General features: G+C 32.0%; 2 protein-coding genes and 1 pseudogene across 2 annotated transcripts; all 3 read right to left on the bottom strand.

Annotated features, from left to right (window-relative positions):
* Positions 1-385: 385 nt before the first annotated feature.
* On the bottom strand, positions 386-1,628 carry LOC145955453 (kiwellin-1 pseudogene; annotated as a pseudogene).
* Positions 1,629-3,559: 1,931 nt separating this feature from the next.
* On the bottom strand, positions 3,560-6,204 carry LOC109802539 (FBD-associated F-box protein At2g26860). The gene has a single exon (XM_020363943.2). The coding sequence runs from the start codon at positions 4,779-4,781 to the stop codon at positions 3,702-3,704; it is 1,080 nt and encodes a 359-aa protein (XP_020219532.1). The 5' UTR covers positions 4,782-6,204; the 3' UTR covers positions 3,560-3,701.
* Positions 6,205-10,863: 4,659 nt separating this feature from the next.
* LOC109813386 (F-box protein At4g09920) lies at positions 10,864-12,508 on the bottom strand. Its single transcript, XM_020377564.2, has one exon. It carries the CDS (start codon positions 12,083-12,085, stop codon positions 11,042-11,044), a length of 1,044 nt encoding a protein of 347 aa, XP_020233153.2. The 5' UTR covers positions 12,086-12,508; the 3' UTR covers positions 10,864-11,041.
* Positions 12,509-15,162: the final 2,654 nt, after the last annotated feature.

A 15,162-nucleotide genomic window follows, 5' to 3' on the forward strand; every position in this document is an offset into this window, starting at 1 on the left:
ATTCAAATCAAGATCTCCGTCAATCTGACCGTTGGATCGTCACAAAATTTGGAGGTAGCATTTACGACATACTGATCTTCATTCTCACCGTTCAGTTTTTCAATCCGACCTCTGTAGGTGGAGAAATCCTGTGTGAACAGTAACTCGTGTTTGCAAGTTCTTTTCAGCTTCTTGTTCTCTAATTGAAAGCCTTGTTGCTTTGTTGTATTTGCTGGCTGTAGGCACTTGTTTTGTGCAGTATTTTGTGACTCTCTTGTATCCTTATTTGATCATAGTGGAGCTTGTTTACTGGCTTGTGCCCGTGGGTTTTTAGTTCTCACATTGAGATGGTTTTCCCACGTTAAAATCTGTGGTGTTGTTTGCTTGTGATTATTGTTGTTACTGCTGCCATTTGTTGTAGTTGTTGCTCCTCATAGATTCTCGCTAGTAAGGGAGATTGTATTTCCGCTGCGTTATTACTCTTTGTAGAGTTATTATTGTATATTGGTCCGTTTCTCCCATCAAATACAATATAAAGGTATATATATATATGTGACAATACATATAACTACTTTAAATTTGAATGCATGATACACTAGAAAAAAGAACACAACACAGAATAGGTAGATAGTAGAAGGCATGTACTATAGATATTAAGCATCAGACCAAGTAATTTGTAATCCACCCCATTGACTGTGAGGCACACCTAAGGCTTTCCAGACAGCCTTGGAGGCATCAACAATGTTGTTGGAACAAGGAGGTTGATAATCATGGTCTTGATCACATCCCATGGTGGAGTCACACTCGTCCACCACCATGGCCAGCACACTCTTCCCATTTGCAGTGATGGTGATGTTGTGGAGACACCTACTCATGTTGTTGAACCATCCAGTGGAGAGTGCAACTACTGGTGTGTCATCAGAATGGTACTGGTTGTCACATGCTGAAGGGCCACCTCCATCTCCACCCTTTTCAAAACTATTGAGTGTGAGTTGAGCCTTGGTGTGGCTTGACACTGCTGGAGAACATTTGTATGTTGTGTACATCTTGCCTTGTACACAACAATCTGAATCATTCTCTTGGTTGCATTCTCCTGGAGGAGGCTTCTTTCCTATGATTCTGCCACTTGGACGACACTGTTGTGCTTCAGAACACAAACAATTTGTTGAAAGCAAAATCAGCACCAGAACAAGGGATGCTATTGAAGTAGAAACCTTCATTTTGTATATGTTCTCTTTTTCTATGTTGTTTTGCTAGGAATACTTGATGAAAAGGTGGCGTTTAGATGGAAATTTATAGGTGTAAGATGTAACGTTCTTTCTCCATCTTGTCTTTTAATTGTTTTATATATTATTTTAAAAAGAGGAGTTTTATTGCTACTACCACTGCTAGCATCCAATGCTAGCTTCCATGCCTCAATACTAAAATGAATTGAGGCAACAAAAAACATATATTATATTTATTTATTTTCATTATTGGATATCCCTGTACGTGCCGTAAAGTAAATTTCCAATCGAGTTTTAGGCTTCTACTATGGCATGAAATATCCTTTGTAATTGTTGTCAGTAGTAATATTTGAAAGTTGAAGCTAAAGGCCTCTGTTTTGTCTATTGTCTTTCCATTATAATATGATATGCCATTCATTTTTTAATATTTTGGTTACATTTCCGCTACCTTATGTTCTTAATAATTTAGTTTAAAATTTTTCATATTTAATTATTAAAGTTGATTATGTACTAGTGAACTTTACGTCCGGGTTGGAGGGCCGTGACTTTAATTTAAATAAAAATTTAAGATAAAATAATTGGAGTAAATTATGCAATTTTAATAATATTTTAGGTATAACCAAGTTTTTTATTCAATGATTATAAAACTTATCTCGAGATATGTGAAGTCCATCTAATGTTAAGTCAGGTTCTGTTAGTAAATATTAGTCTCTAATTGTCTGTTCAAAAAAATTATATGTATTAAATGACTATGTTTTTCTTTAATTTTTTAATCGTATGATTGATTATTAAATAGTTATGTTGTGGCAACTATTTTTAGTTTAATTTAATTATTTATTGAATTGTAAAATTTACCATGTCATTCTTGTAATCAATGACAACCAGAAGCATACAATTTTCCATTTTTTTTTATCTCAGTCTTTAATGCTTATCTTCTTTGATTATTTTAAAATAAGCTTTAAATACTATTTTCTTTTAACAATTTCATTTATTTTAGTTTCTTTAAATTATAGGAATTTTTAGTTCCTATATATTCTTTTATTATTATTATTATTATTATTTAAATATCTTTTGGTTCTTAGTTTCTATACATACTTTTTTCATTTTTCGTCTTCATCGTTTATTTTATTCATTAATGCCTATTATAGTGGGTGACTAATTACTTCAAAGTAACATCTTTGAAGTCAAATTTTTTCAATTTGTTAAAATTATCTTATTACAAATTTTACTGTCTAATTAAAATGAATTTGTACTTAGTTTCAAACCCAAGATTGGACGATAATTACAAAGTTTTGGTTGTTCCTTTCCTGTATCGAGTGACATTGTTGAAGGCAAAGATGCTAACAATTTGAATCTATAGAAAGTTTGGGTTGTGATTAAGATGAACACGAGTCATTTTTCTTTGATGGTTACTTATTGCACATGTAGAGGGAGATGAGACTTTATAATTAAAGATTTGGAAATTTCTAGAAAAATTTACTAAGGTGTTCTCATAATAAGGTAATGCAATTTGGATTTCTAGCTAATTGATTTTATGTTTAATTGTAGTTGTATTTTAATTTTTGTTACATTTGTCCATTTGGATTCTTGCTGCAAGAAGTATGGAGTTGTAGGGAACTTTAGATAAGTGGATGAGACAACTTCTGAACATATTTTTTTGAATTTTAACCAAGTACAATGAGTATTTTTTGATACATAGAAGTACTTTTTGTGTATATATTGAGATTGTTCCCAAAGGATTGGTGTGTCATGTATAGTGTTGCAATCCCTAAACTTCCATCTATTGTATTGAAACTTCTCTCACAATCATATATTGTTTTCTTGTTGTGAGATAAATTGGAGCAATATTCCTTTATCAATTCTATAAAAAGAAATAGGCTCAATCCTAAGAGAGTTGAAGATTTAATTTTTATACATACATATTTTCTTAATAAAGAGTAAGAGTTATAACACTACAAAAAAATGTTACATATAGTCACATACAAAAAGATCATTATAGATATAATATATAAATATAAATATAGTTGATATATATTTACAAATAATTGCAGTACGTATTGATTTTAAATAGAATTTGATAACATATATTATGTGTTATTATAACCTATTTCTATATTTTTTAATAATATATTAACATATTATTTTATAATGTAAATAAAAGTATCTTTTAGTAACAAATACTGTATGATTATAGGGTATGTAACTATAGAACAATTTTTTTTAGTGTAAGAGCAAAATGTGAAATATTGAAAAAGATGCATGAGTTTACTCCATAGAAAAAACTAAATGTTCTTTTAGACAACTTTTATATATACTTTTTGATAAATTCTAAATACAAGCAAATCCAATCCAAATAAAATGTAAAATAACATAATGAAATTTATTGAGTAAAAGCTCAAGCCACTACGTACATTTGAATCTAACAATAGAACTGGGGAAATCAGAAAACTGTGTGGAAATAAAAACAATAAGAACTCCTAAAACTAGAACACGAAATTATTGCTCTAAGAAAACAATAGCTTGGTCTCTTAACCAATTATTTAGCCATATAACAGGTGAAATAGGAACAATTGATAGGTCGTGCACCCTTACTCCTTCACTAATATTATAGCGACATCTCTGACCATCATCCAAGATATTAATTTCAAGAACTTGAAGCTTAGGACACTTGGCAGGTAATTCCATAATAAAGGGATCATCTTTTGTGACAAAAAGTTGTAACTCAACCAAATTCTCAAATAATGGAAGATCAAAAGTAGAAGGATTAACATCCCTAGAATATTTCAAAGAGAGAAATTCAACAGAATGTATTCTTTTGAGAAGGTAGGAAACAGCCTGCATCATATAGTTATGCACTGTCACATAAACCTTGGCTTTCTCAGGTTTTAACCAACCACAATTCTGCATTGAGTCTGACATAAAATCATAATCATAATGCATGACTTCGTCATAAAGCCAATTTTGATGGTAGAGTCGGAGATATCGATAGTTACGCACAGCCTTCAACTGTAAAAAATAATCCTTAGTAAAATTATGCTTCATGTAGATCAGTTCAACAGATGGAGAACTAGAGATAATCTTTCTAACATTTTTCATGGCGAAACGTTCGCAAACTTTTAAACGCAGAGTCTTGAGATTAGGGAGATAAACAGAAGAAGGAATGGTGATTTCAAAGGGACCCTTAATCTTCATGTTGACAATTGTGGTGCATGTGAACAAGGCATCCACGTTGATTTTGCTTATATGGCACCTGAATAAGGAGATATTCACTTGTTCAACTTTTCTTATTGCGACTTCTAAAATCCATTGTTCCACATAATGCGAGCAACACTCATGATCGCTATCGCATTTGAGACGAAAGCTTGTGATGGTATGCATTCTGCGTAGAGCCAAGAACACCTTGAGACTCTTGTAGTGTTCCATGATTGGTTTGGCACACCCAATGTGAAGAGATGGAACCATGGTCCATAAAAATCTCCATCTTTTAGACAACAGTGATGTAGCAATGGCTTCCTTGGTCGAAAGGAAGGAAAGGATGTGACACAGAAGCTCGTCCAGTAACGCCTCAATCGTCATCGTGTCACTGACCAGATCAAGTGTAGGGTTTGTGTGCAATTAGTTGTACTTGAATGAAGAATCTGTTTGTGAAGATTATTTATTTATTTATTTATTTTTATCGTTAGGAAATACTTTTTATCTGTGTGTGGAAGATAAATAGTAGAAAGTGATGACTTTGAATTTGAATTTCGTTAAAAGATAAAAACCTATAAACTCTCACCAGATAGTATTTGATATATAAAAAGTAGATTTAAAATTTATATAAATAAATATTTTAAATATATATATATATATATATATATATAATAGTTTAAATTTATAATAAATAACTTATATTGTGGTGTAGGATATTATTTTAAATTTATTTTAAAATTTATAAATCAACATCTTATATATTAAATATGAATATTTATTTTGTGTGAAAATATTTGAAGTTTTTTTTTGACAATTGTTACCGTTTAGGGTTTAGACTTTGCCTTTGTATTCAGTTAGCATATTTCTGAATAATTGGTCAAGAGACCAAGTTTTTAGAGATATTATTGAGGAGTTTTATGTGAAGTTTTCTGTTTTAAGAGCAATAATTTTAGGAGTTTCGGTGTTATATCCGGTTATATTTCCTACATTGTCCTTCTATTTTTTGCCCGGCAATATATAACATTTCTATTATTTTTCTGTCTTATTCCTTTGCATATAGCAACAGTCATATATTTTCAGAATGTTCTTAATTAATGCTTTTGTTTTCACCTAGTAATTTATATTTGATTTAGATTGAATTTTACATGTAATTAGAATTTATCTAAAATATATATACAACTTGTCCAATAAAGTGTGTGGTCCATTCTTTGATCACAACAAAAGTACAATTCTATATAGAGATTTGTACATCGATTCACTAATAATCAATATAAAACTTGAACCGGTGGCAGTTTTGTAATAAAATGTGAAAGTTTTACATTAATAAACATTATAACCGACTTAAAATATGAAAGTAAGGCCATACTACATTAATGTTAATTATAACTGACATACTATTGTTATCTATTATTTTCCACTCAGTCTCTTCTTTGATATTTTCCTAGGACACACACTGCATTCTCTTTGCACTCTCTCTCATGTCTTCTCTGGCAAACTTGTGCGCACTATATTTTCTTCCCCTTACCCTTTCATCACTTCTTCCCTTTCGTATTTCCATTCTTCATTGGTAGGTTTACTCTTGCCTTGCTCAAGCTATTGGTTTCGTCTCACTCTCTCTCAAGTTCTATTAAAAATTGATATAGAAATGAGATTTTTTATATCAATTTTTAAATTGATCTTAATTATCTTACATTTTTTTTATGTCATCTTAATCTACATCGTTTCTAAAATTGATATAAAATATTTTAAAAATTTGATGTAAAATATATAGTAGCACTACTACTTTTTAGTTCTTTAGTAACATTTTTCTTACATTTATTAAAATGTTACTATATATTAAATAAATAGTTTATTTTGTTAATTTTTTTTTTAAAAAAATGTTACTATAGATAAAGTAATATTTTTTATTTCAATATTATTATTTTTAATTAATTTTAAAATCAAAGTTCTATATCGAGTAAAAAAATATTAGATAATTTATTTTGCAACATTTTTGTTTTGAAAAATGTTACTACATATAAGTAACATTTTTTTTAATCTCAATATTATCCTTTTTAATTGCTTATAAAATATATTTTTCTCATCTCTAATTGTCATCCATAATTAAAGTTCCATATCAAATAAATGAATGATTCATAAAGAATATATATATAATCATATAGTTATACTTAAGATAAATGAACTATGATATTTGATATATATATAATTAGTGGTGACTAATTAATAATTTATTCAACCTTCTAATTTTATGTGACATTTTTTACTTTCTACTCGATGTGAGACTTGTAAGATGAGTACAAATACTTTTTAATTAGTCAATGTGAGACTTATAAGATAAGAGTTGTCTTCTACTTATACATTCTTTTTAATTTTCTTATTTTTTTTAATTACCTTATTTCTAGATGATGTGAGACTTGTAAGATGAGGGTCGTCTTCTACTTATATATTTTTTTTTAATTTTCTTATTTTTTTAAATTATCTTATCAATAGTCGGTCCTCTCAAGTTTAGGGACTATTGAGTTTGATAATGGTGAGTAATCTCACACCAACTTAGAATAGTAAGTTATAGGTCTAACTTAACTCTACAAAACAAACTTATAAGGTGAGAATTATCATTTATTTATATACTCTTTAATTATCTTATTTCTAGTCGATGTGGGACCAAAGTTTTTCTTAATAAATAATTGTCGCTAATAGTAAATTTTGGTGTGATATAAATACATTTTTAGTGGTTATTATATATTAGTCATTAATACTTTTATTAAATAATAAAATAAATGCAATTAATGTATTGCCGTTAAATAATTATCGGTAATAATGAATTTTGTTGTAGTGCAAACATATATATATATATATATATATATTTTTTTTTTCCGACCATTATAAATGTTTTTACCAGCATTTAGAATAATTACTGCTAAATATTTTAGCGACACTGCATACAATGACTAATGTGAAAATGCCAGTAAAAGATTTTGTAGCAATTTTTATTGCCACTAAAAGTCATATTAAATGTCGCCAAAAGTCTATTTTGTTGTAGTGTTGCAAGTTTTATACTTTTCATAACAGTACAGAAGATAGCCATGAGGATGCTACAATTTATATTGCTCATGGAACATTATGATTTTGGATTATTCGCTGAATATATCATGTTCAAGAGAAATATAATTTTGTTGCTTATCTGTCACAAAGGTATGTGTTCCTACTCGAAACAGTTCTGATCTTCTTGGTGACTGATCTTCCAAGTTTGATACATTGATTAAGTCCTTGCTTCAGGTAGAGGGGGAGAGTACCTACAAAGGTACTCTAACGCTCATGTGAGTATTTGGTACAAAGCAATAAATGCTTCAATATTAAATAAACATTATACCTTTTCCTGTCCCATCAAGGTGTATTTATAATGATGTATTTGGGTCTGATGGGCCTTTTTCCTTGGGGAATAGGTAATTATAGTCTCTAAGTCCTAATTTCACCTTAATGTTGGTTTGACGTTGTTATGTATGATTTAATTCTTCTTTAAACAACATGTGGTCCTATTTTCGAGGTGTTGGATACCCTTTCGACTGACCTCTTAGCGAAAGGGGTATTCGACCTAGCTTTTGACCGAATCCCCTTTGAGTTAGCTGAGGCGCTTCAGCCCTCCTTGTATGTGATTCTTCCTCGACCCACACAATACCCGAATGGGGGTGTTTGGCCTTGGTTGAAGGTGCTCTTTGATCCCCCCTCAACTTGCTCAAGGACCGGTTAGGGGGGTTTGCTATGGTCAAATAAAGTCTTCAGAGGTGGCTTTGACGCCCCTTGATCTGAATAAGGGCTGAATAGCGGGGTTTGCTTTCAGTTTAAACAAGGGTTGAACATGGGGGTTTGATTTGACTGAATGGGATCTTCAAAGGTGGATTTTCTCTCATGTACACTGCCCCGTAAGCTTGAGGGCGGGAGACAAAGGGGTTTGTCGAAGATCGAAGGGTTTTCTAAACTTGATTTTTATTTTGTAAGTTAGTCGGGCTGCGCGGCGTGCCTCCTCATTTCTAAGTCGGCAAGGTACGAAATCTAAGAGGTCAGATCATTATTCATTTTCGGGAGTTGTGTCCCCTGGGAACGAATGTGGCCATTCATAAATGTACCGCCCTAGGGTTTCATGCCTCATCATTGGCGTGGGGGGCGTGTTTTTTGGTAGTCCATGCGCATTAATAAGGGGCCTCTTTGTATATGTGGGAGGTGAGTAATATACACATACTACTCAAAGCTTCTACCCCGAACCCTACTTCTCTGAATTCGTTGTTCAAGTACTAGTAAGGTAGGTGTGTGTGTTCGGTCGGGTCTCTTGGGGTAAGCGATAGGAGTTGAGGAGATTGTGTTATCGTTTGGGACTTTGTCCGATGCGCGGAACTCGACTAATTTTCATGAAATCGAGTTGTTGGAGGCAAAGGTGTTAATAATTTAAGTCTATAGAAAGTTTGATTGTGATTAAGATGAGCACGAGTCATTTTTCTTTGATGATTACTTATTGCACATGTAAAGGAAGGTGAGACTTTATAATTAAAGATTTGGAAATTTCTAGAAACGACTAATTTTCATGAAATCGAGTTGTTGGAGGCAAAGGTGTTAATAATTTAAGTCTATAGAAAGTTTGATTGTGATTAAGATGAGCACGAGTCATTTTTCTTTGATGATTACTTATTGCACATGTAAAGGAAGGTGAGACTTTATAATTAAAGATTTGGAAATTTCACTAGTACAAAAGACCCTTTTTACGTCAGGTATTTAAAGCCATTTACGTCAGGAAAGCATCAGACGTCATTACAGGAGACGTAAAATTTACGTCGGGGGTCAAAAATCGACGTAACTTTACGTCGGACATACCCAGGTCCGACGTAAAAAATCGTAAAAATTTAAAAAAAAAAAAGAAAAACGAATGCAGCAGAACGACCCGTTCTGCTTGGAGAACGGCCCGTACTGCTTGGAGAACGGGCCGTTCTCCAAGCAGAACGGCCCGTTCTGCTTCCCAGAAATCGCTTTTCTTCTGGGTTTTCCTCCCAGAAATCGCTTTTCTTCCCAGAATCGCTTCTCTTCTCTGTTCTCCTCAGGCTTGGCTTCAGCCACTGGTTGTTCCTACTCAAAATATATAAAGAAACACACATAATAAGTTCAAAATACACATTTAGTCGTATGAACGCAAACTGCTTGTTTTTGTCGTATGAACGGAGACTGAATGATAGAAAAATTATAAGGAAGGAAGGACCGAAGGAGTAGGAGGCGGAGGGATTTACACAACGCGCGGGAGAAAGAATTTTTGAAATCTTCAGGTAGTACGTAAAGCTTGTTTTAAAGGAGAGATGCGGCTTATTTACGTCGGCCCTAAAAGGGTCCGACGTAAATTTTAACATCTACGTCGGACACATTGTATAACCGACGTAGATGTTAAAATTTACGTCGGTCCTTTAAAGGTCCGACGTGAAAAGTCATAAAAATTACCATACATGCCACCGCGTTTTTATTACGTCAAGTGTTTGTATTTCCGACGTAAAATGGGTGACGTAATAGCTCTATTTTGCACTAGTATTTCTAGAAAAAATTACTAGGGTGTTCTCATGATAAGGTAATGCAATTTTGATTTCAAGCTAATTGATTTTAGGTTTCATTGTAGTTGTATTTCAATTTTTGTTACATTTATCCATTTGGATTCTTGCTGCAAGAAGTATGGAGTTGTAAGGAACTTTAGATAAGTGGATGAGACAACATCTGAACATACCTTTTTGAGTATTCACCAAGTATAGTGAGTATTTTTTGATATACAGAAATACTTTTTGTATATATATATTGAGATTTTTCCCAAAGGATTGGTGGGTCATGTATAGTGTTGCAATTCCCAAACTTCAATCTATTGTATTGAAACTTCTCTCACAATCATATATTGTTTTCTTGTTGTGAGATAAATTGGAGCAATATATTCCATTATGCATTCTATAAAAAGAAATAGGCTCAATCCTGTTGAAGATTTAATTTTTATACAAACATATTTTCTTAATAAAGAGTAAGAGTTATAATACTACAAAAAATGTTACATATAATATTCACATACAAAAAGATCATTATAGATATAATATATGTAGATGTAAATCTATTTGATATATACTTACAAATATTTGTAGTACGTATTGATTTTAAATGGAATTTGATAACATATACTATGTGTCATTATAACCTATTTATATATTTTTTTGATAATATATTAACATATTGTATTTATAATGTAAATAAAAATATTTTTTAATAACAAATATTGTATGATTATAGGATATGTCACTATAGAACTTTTTTTTTTTTTAGTGTAAGAGCAAAATGTGAGATATTGGAAAAGATGCATGAGTTGATTCCGTAGAAAGAACTAAGTGTATTTTTAGACAAATTTTATATATAATTTTGATAAATTCTAAATACAAGCAAATCCAATCCACAAAAAAAAGAAAGTAAAATAACATAACGAAATTTATTGAGTAAAAGCTCAACCCACTACGTACATTTGAATCTAACAATAGAACTGGGGAAATCAGAAGTCTGTGGAAATAAAAACAATAAGAACTCCTAAAACTAGAACACGAAATTATTGCTCTAAGAAAACAATAGCTTGGTCTCTTAACCAATTATTTAGCCATATATATAACAGGTGAAATAGGAACAATTGATAGGTCGTGCACCCTTACTCCTTCACTAATATTATAGCGACATCTCTGACCATCATCCAAGATATTAATTTCAAGAACTTGAAGCTTAGGACACTTGGCAGGAAATTCCATAATGAAGGGATCGTCTTTTTTGACAAAAAGTTGTAACTCAACCAAATTATTAAATAATGGAAGATCAAAAGTAGAAGAATTAACATCCCTAGAATATTTCAAAGAGAGAAATTCAACAGGACGTATTCTTTTGAGAAGGTCGAAAACGGCGTGCATCATATCCTTATGCACTGTCACATAAACCTTGGCTTTCTCAGGTTTTAACGAACCACAATTCCGCATAGAGTCTGACATAAAATTGTAATCATAATGCACGACGAAGTCATAAAGCCAATTTTCATGGTAGAGTCGGAGACATCGATAGTTACGCACAATCGTCAACCGTACAAAATAATCGTTAGTCCACTTATTCTTCATGTAGATCAGTTCAAGAGATGGAGAACTAAAGATAATCTTTCTAACATTTTTGATGGCGAAACATTCGCGAATTTTTAAATGCAGAGTCTTGAGATTAGGGAGATAAACAGAAGAAGGAATGGTGATTTCAAAGGGACCCTTAATCTTCATGTTGACAATTGTGGTGCATGTGAACAAGGCATCCACGTTGATTTCGCTTATATGGCTCCTGCATAAGGAGATATTCACTCGTTCAACTTTTCTTATTGCGACTTCAAAAATCCATTGTTCCACATAATGCGAGCAACACTCATGATCGCTATCGCATGTGAGACGAAAGCTTGTGATGTTATGCATTTTGCGTAGAGCCAAGAACACCTTGAGACTCTTGTAGTGTTCCATGATTGGTTTGGCACACCCAATGTGAAGAGATGGAACCATGGTCCACAAAAATCTCCACCTTTTGGACAACAGTGATGTAGCAATGGCTTCCTTGGTCGAAAGGAATGAGAGTATGAGACACAGAAGCTCGTCCGGTAACGCGTCAATCGTCATGGCCACTCACCAGATCAAGTGTAGGGTTTGTGTGCAATTAGTTGTACTTGAATGAAGAATCTGTTTGTGAAGATTATTTATTTATTTATTTTATCGTTAGGAAATATTATTTATTTGTGTGTGGAAGATAAATAGTAGAAAGTAATCACTTTGAATTTGAATTTCGTTAAATGATAAAAACCTATAAACTCTCACCAGATAGTATTTGATATATAAAAAAGTAGATTTAAAATTTATATAAATAAATATTTTAAATATATATATATAATATAGTTTAAATTTATAATAAATAACTTATATTGTGGTGTAGGATATTACTTTTAATTTATTTTAAAATTTATAAATTAACTTCTTATATAGAAAATATGAATCTTTATTTTGTATGAAAATATTTATAAAAAAAGTTTTTGACAAAAAGGTTTTTAGAATTTTTTTTTAATTTTTATCTAATTTTATTTTAATTTATCATAATTATTTATAAAGTAAATTTTAAAAATTTTAAATAAATAATCAATAAATTAATAAATATAAATAATATTATATTATTATATAAATAATAAAATATAATTTATATATTTATATATTTATACATATTATAAAAGAGATATATTTTGGTAATCACTTTTTTATTCTTCACTTTTTGTCATTATATCTTTTGGATATAAAAAAAATCTTTTTATATCTTCTCCCAATAACTATTCAAAACTTTTAATATTTGTGTGTAATTATTAGAAGAATAAAGTGTCTCAACCCCTTTAATTTAAATATAATATTTATTTATATATATAATTTATTATAAATTTTAATTATATATAATAAATATATATTTAACTTGTATATTACATAAAATAAAATACTAGTAAATATGATAAATAAAAATTAAAACTAAAAAGTTACAAAATTCTTAAAAATCCTCTCATAATAGAAAATATCTGAAATGCTTTCGGTTAAGATAAATTCCTTAAAGGAAAATATTATCGCAAAATAAGTATTTTTGTTTAATATACGTGGTAAATTATTTTATTTTTTAATTTGTTTTTGAAATAAAATATATAACCGCTTTGTTTCGAATAAACATCCGTACATATATATAAAAATATAGTTTTTTTGCTATTCAATATTCATATAATTAACATACCAGATTATGCCAAATATTTCTATTTCTGATAATTATTAAATATATTTGAATTGATTAAATGATAAACATAAAATTGGACAGATTGAGTGTGCATCCACTATTTAATTTTTGAAAAGAAAAATGTAAAAGAATATATAAGAACTAATATTTTAATTTTTTTAATGCACAAATTTTATCTTATACTAGGGGTTCACTCTTAATTTAAATTAAAAAAAATAAAAATATATAAATTAGTGATTGGTTGTGGTAGAGCTAGAGCATGAGAATTTCTGATTGTGATATAAAAGGAAGACGATAATTATTAAAAAAATGTCTTGATTTTATTATATTTTCTTCATTTTTCTTAGCAATTGAGAATAATATCTTTTTATATGATTGTATAGATAAAAAAATTATAATAAATAAATATTTTTTCTTATAAAATTATATTATTATTAAGATTTGCAATAAATTATATTTTATTTTTTGATAAATAATTTATACTATGCTAAATGTGAGGACCCCTTTTTCCTTTTCCCTTCCCGACTCCATTTCCTCACTCACTCTAACTCTCATTTTCTCTTTACTCACTCTCACCTTCTCCTTCTTCTTGCTTTTGATTTCCTTCCTTGTGGTGACCTTGAATTGAAGGTGCTGATCAAGCCTAGGCAGGGCTAGCTGAAGTTTTTCTCCTTTCTCCGTTCGCTTTCAAGTTTCTTCTTCTCCGATCTCCGCAGTCCCGAAGCTCGGATTTTCGTACCGAGGTAAGGGAAGCTAGGTTTTTCGTCATTTTTGGATGAAATTGAGTTCTAGGAATTTATTTGGCTGCTGAAGTTTGATGATTGTGGTTGAGAATGATGAAATAAAAGGGTTTTTGGGTTTTGGGGTTTTTGAAGAAATTCTTGATTAATTCTTGTTTTGTGGTTGCATGTGGGAAATGTATCATTTTTATTGATCTTTGATGGAAATAATGGCTTTTGGCTGGACTGCATGTGCTGGAAATGGAAGTTTTTGCAGGTTTTGGACTAGATTTTCGAACTTGGTGGGTTACTGCTGAGCTGCGCGCTGGGCGCAGTTCTTCGCGTCGGGCGCGTGACCACCTGGGGGCTTCATTTGGGCAAGCCCGCCGGGCGTAAAGGTGTGTGTGCCGGGCGAGCTTGTGAATGTGAGCCTCTGGATGGCCCACGTCGGGCGTGGCTTGGACTACGCCAGGCGCGCTATCAGTAGGTGGTCTGATTTGGGGGTTTCTGGATCCGCACTGGGCGCGCATTTGGATTCGCTGGGCGCGAAGGCTCCTTGAGGGTCTCTGCCAAGAGGGCGCTGGACGCAATGCGAATTGCGCCAAGCGCAAGACCTTGGTAGGTCTCTGCCTTACCCATGCTGGGCGTGAGTTAGGCTACGCCGGGCGCATGAGACTCCTGAGAGTCTCTGCCTGGGCTTGCGCTGGGCGCAATTGAGTATTGCGCCAGGCGCGAGAGAGCCTTGAGCTCTCTGACTGAGGCATGCCGGGCGCGAGCATGTTTGCGCCGGGCGCGCTGGCCCTCTGGTGCCCTTTGATGTGCCACGCCAGGCGCACCCATGAGTGCGCCGGGCGCGTATGAGGATGTTGACTTGATGAGTTATTAGTTATTTAACCTTGCTGAACTTGCTGAAAGTGGTTGTTTTATACTGAACTAAGCTAAATTAGATGTTTATGTTGTGCTAACTAGTTGTTATTGCTGAAAAATGTGATGTTGAGCGGTAATAGGCGGATGATGCTATGCTGTTATTGATGATCTTATATGCTGTATTATACAATATTGTTGTGCTTTAGAATGATGAGCTGAGTTGTGAGTAGTAGGCTGTGTTGAGTACTACTTAGTTGTGCTGTAGATTGTGTTGCTGTGCTGTGTTGTTTATTGCTGAGCTGAATGTTGATAGCCACTATTGTGGTGCTGTTATAGCCGCCATGTTGGTGCCG

Source organism: Cajanus cajan, chromosome 3 (genome assembly GCF_000230855.2).
Source record: "Cajanus cajan strain Asha chromosome 3, NIPB_CcT2T_4, whole genome shotgun sequence".
Lineage (NCBI taxonomy): Eukaryota > Viridiplantae > Streptophyta > Magnoliopsida > Fabales > Fabaceae > Cajanus > Cajanus cajan.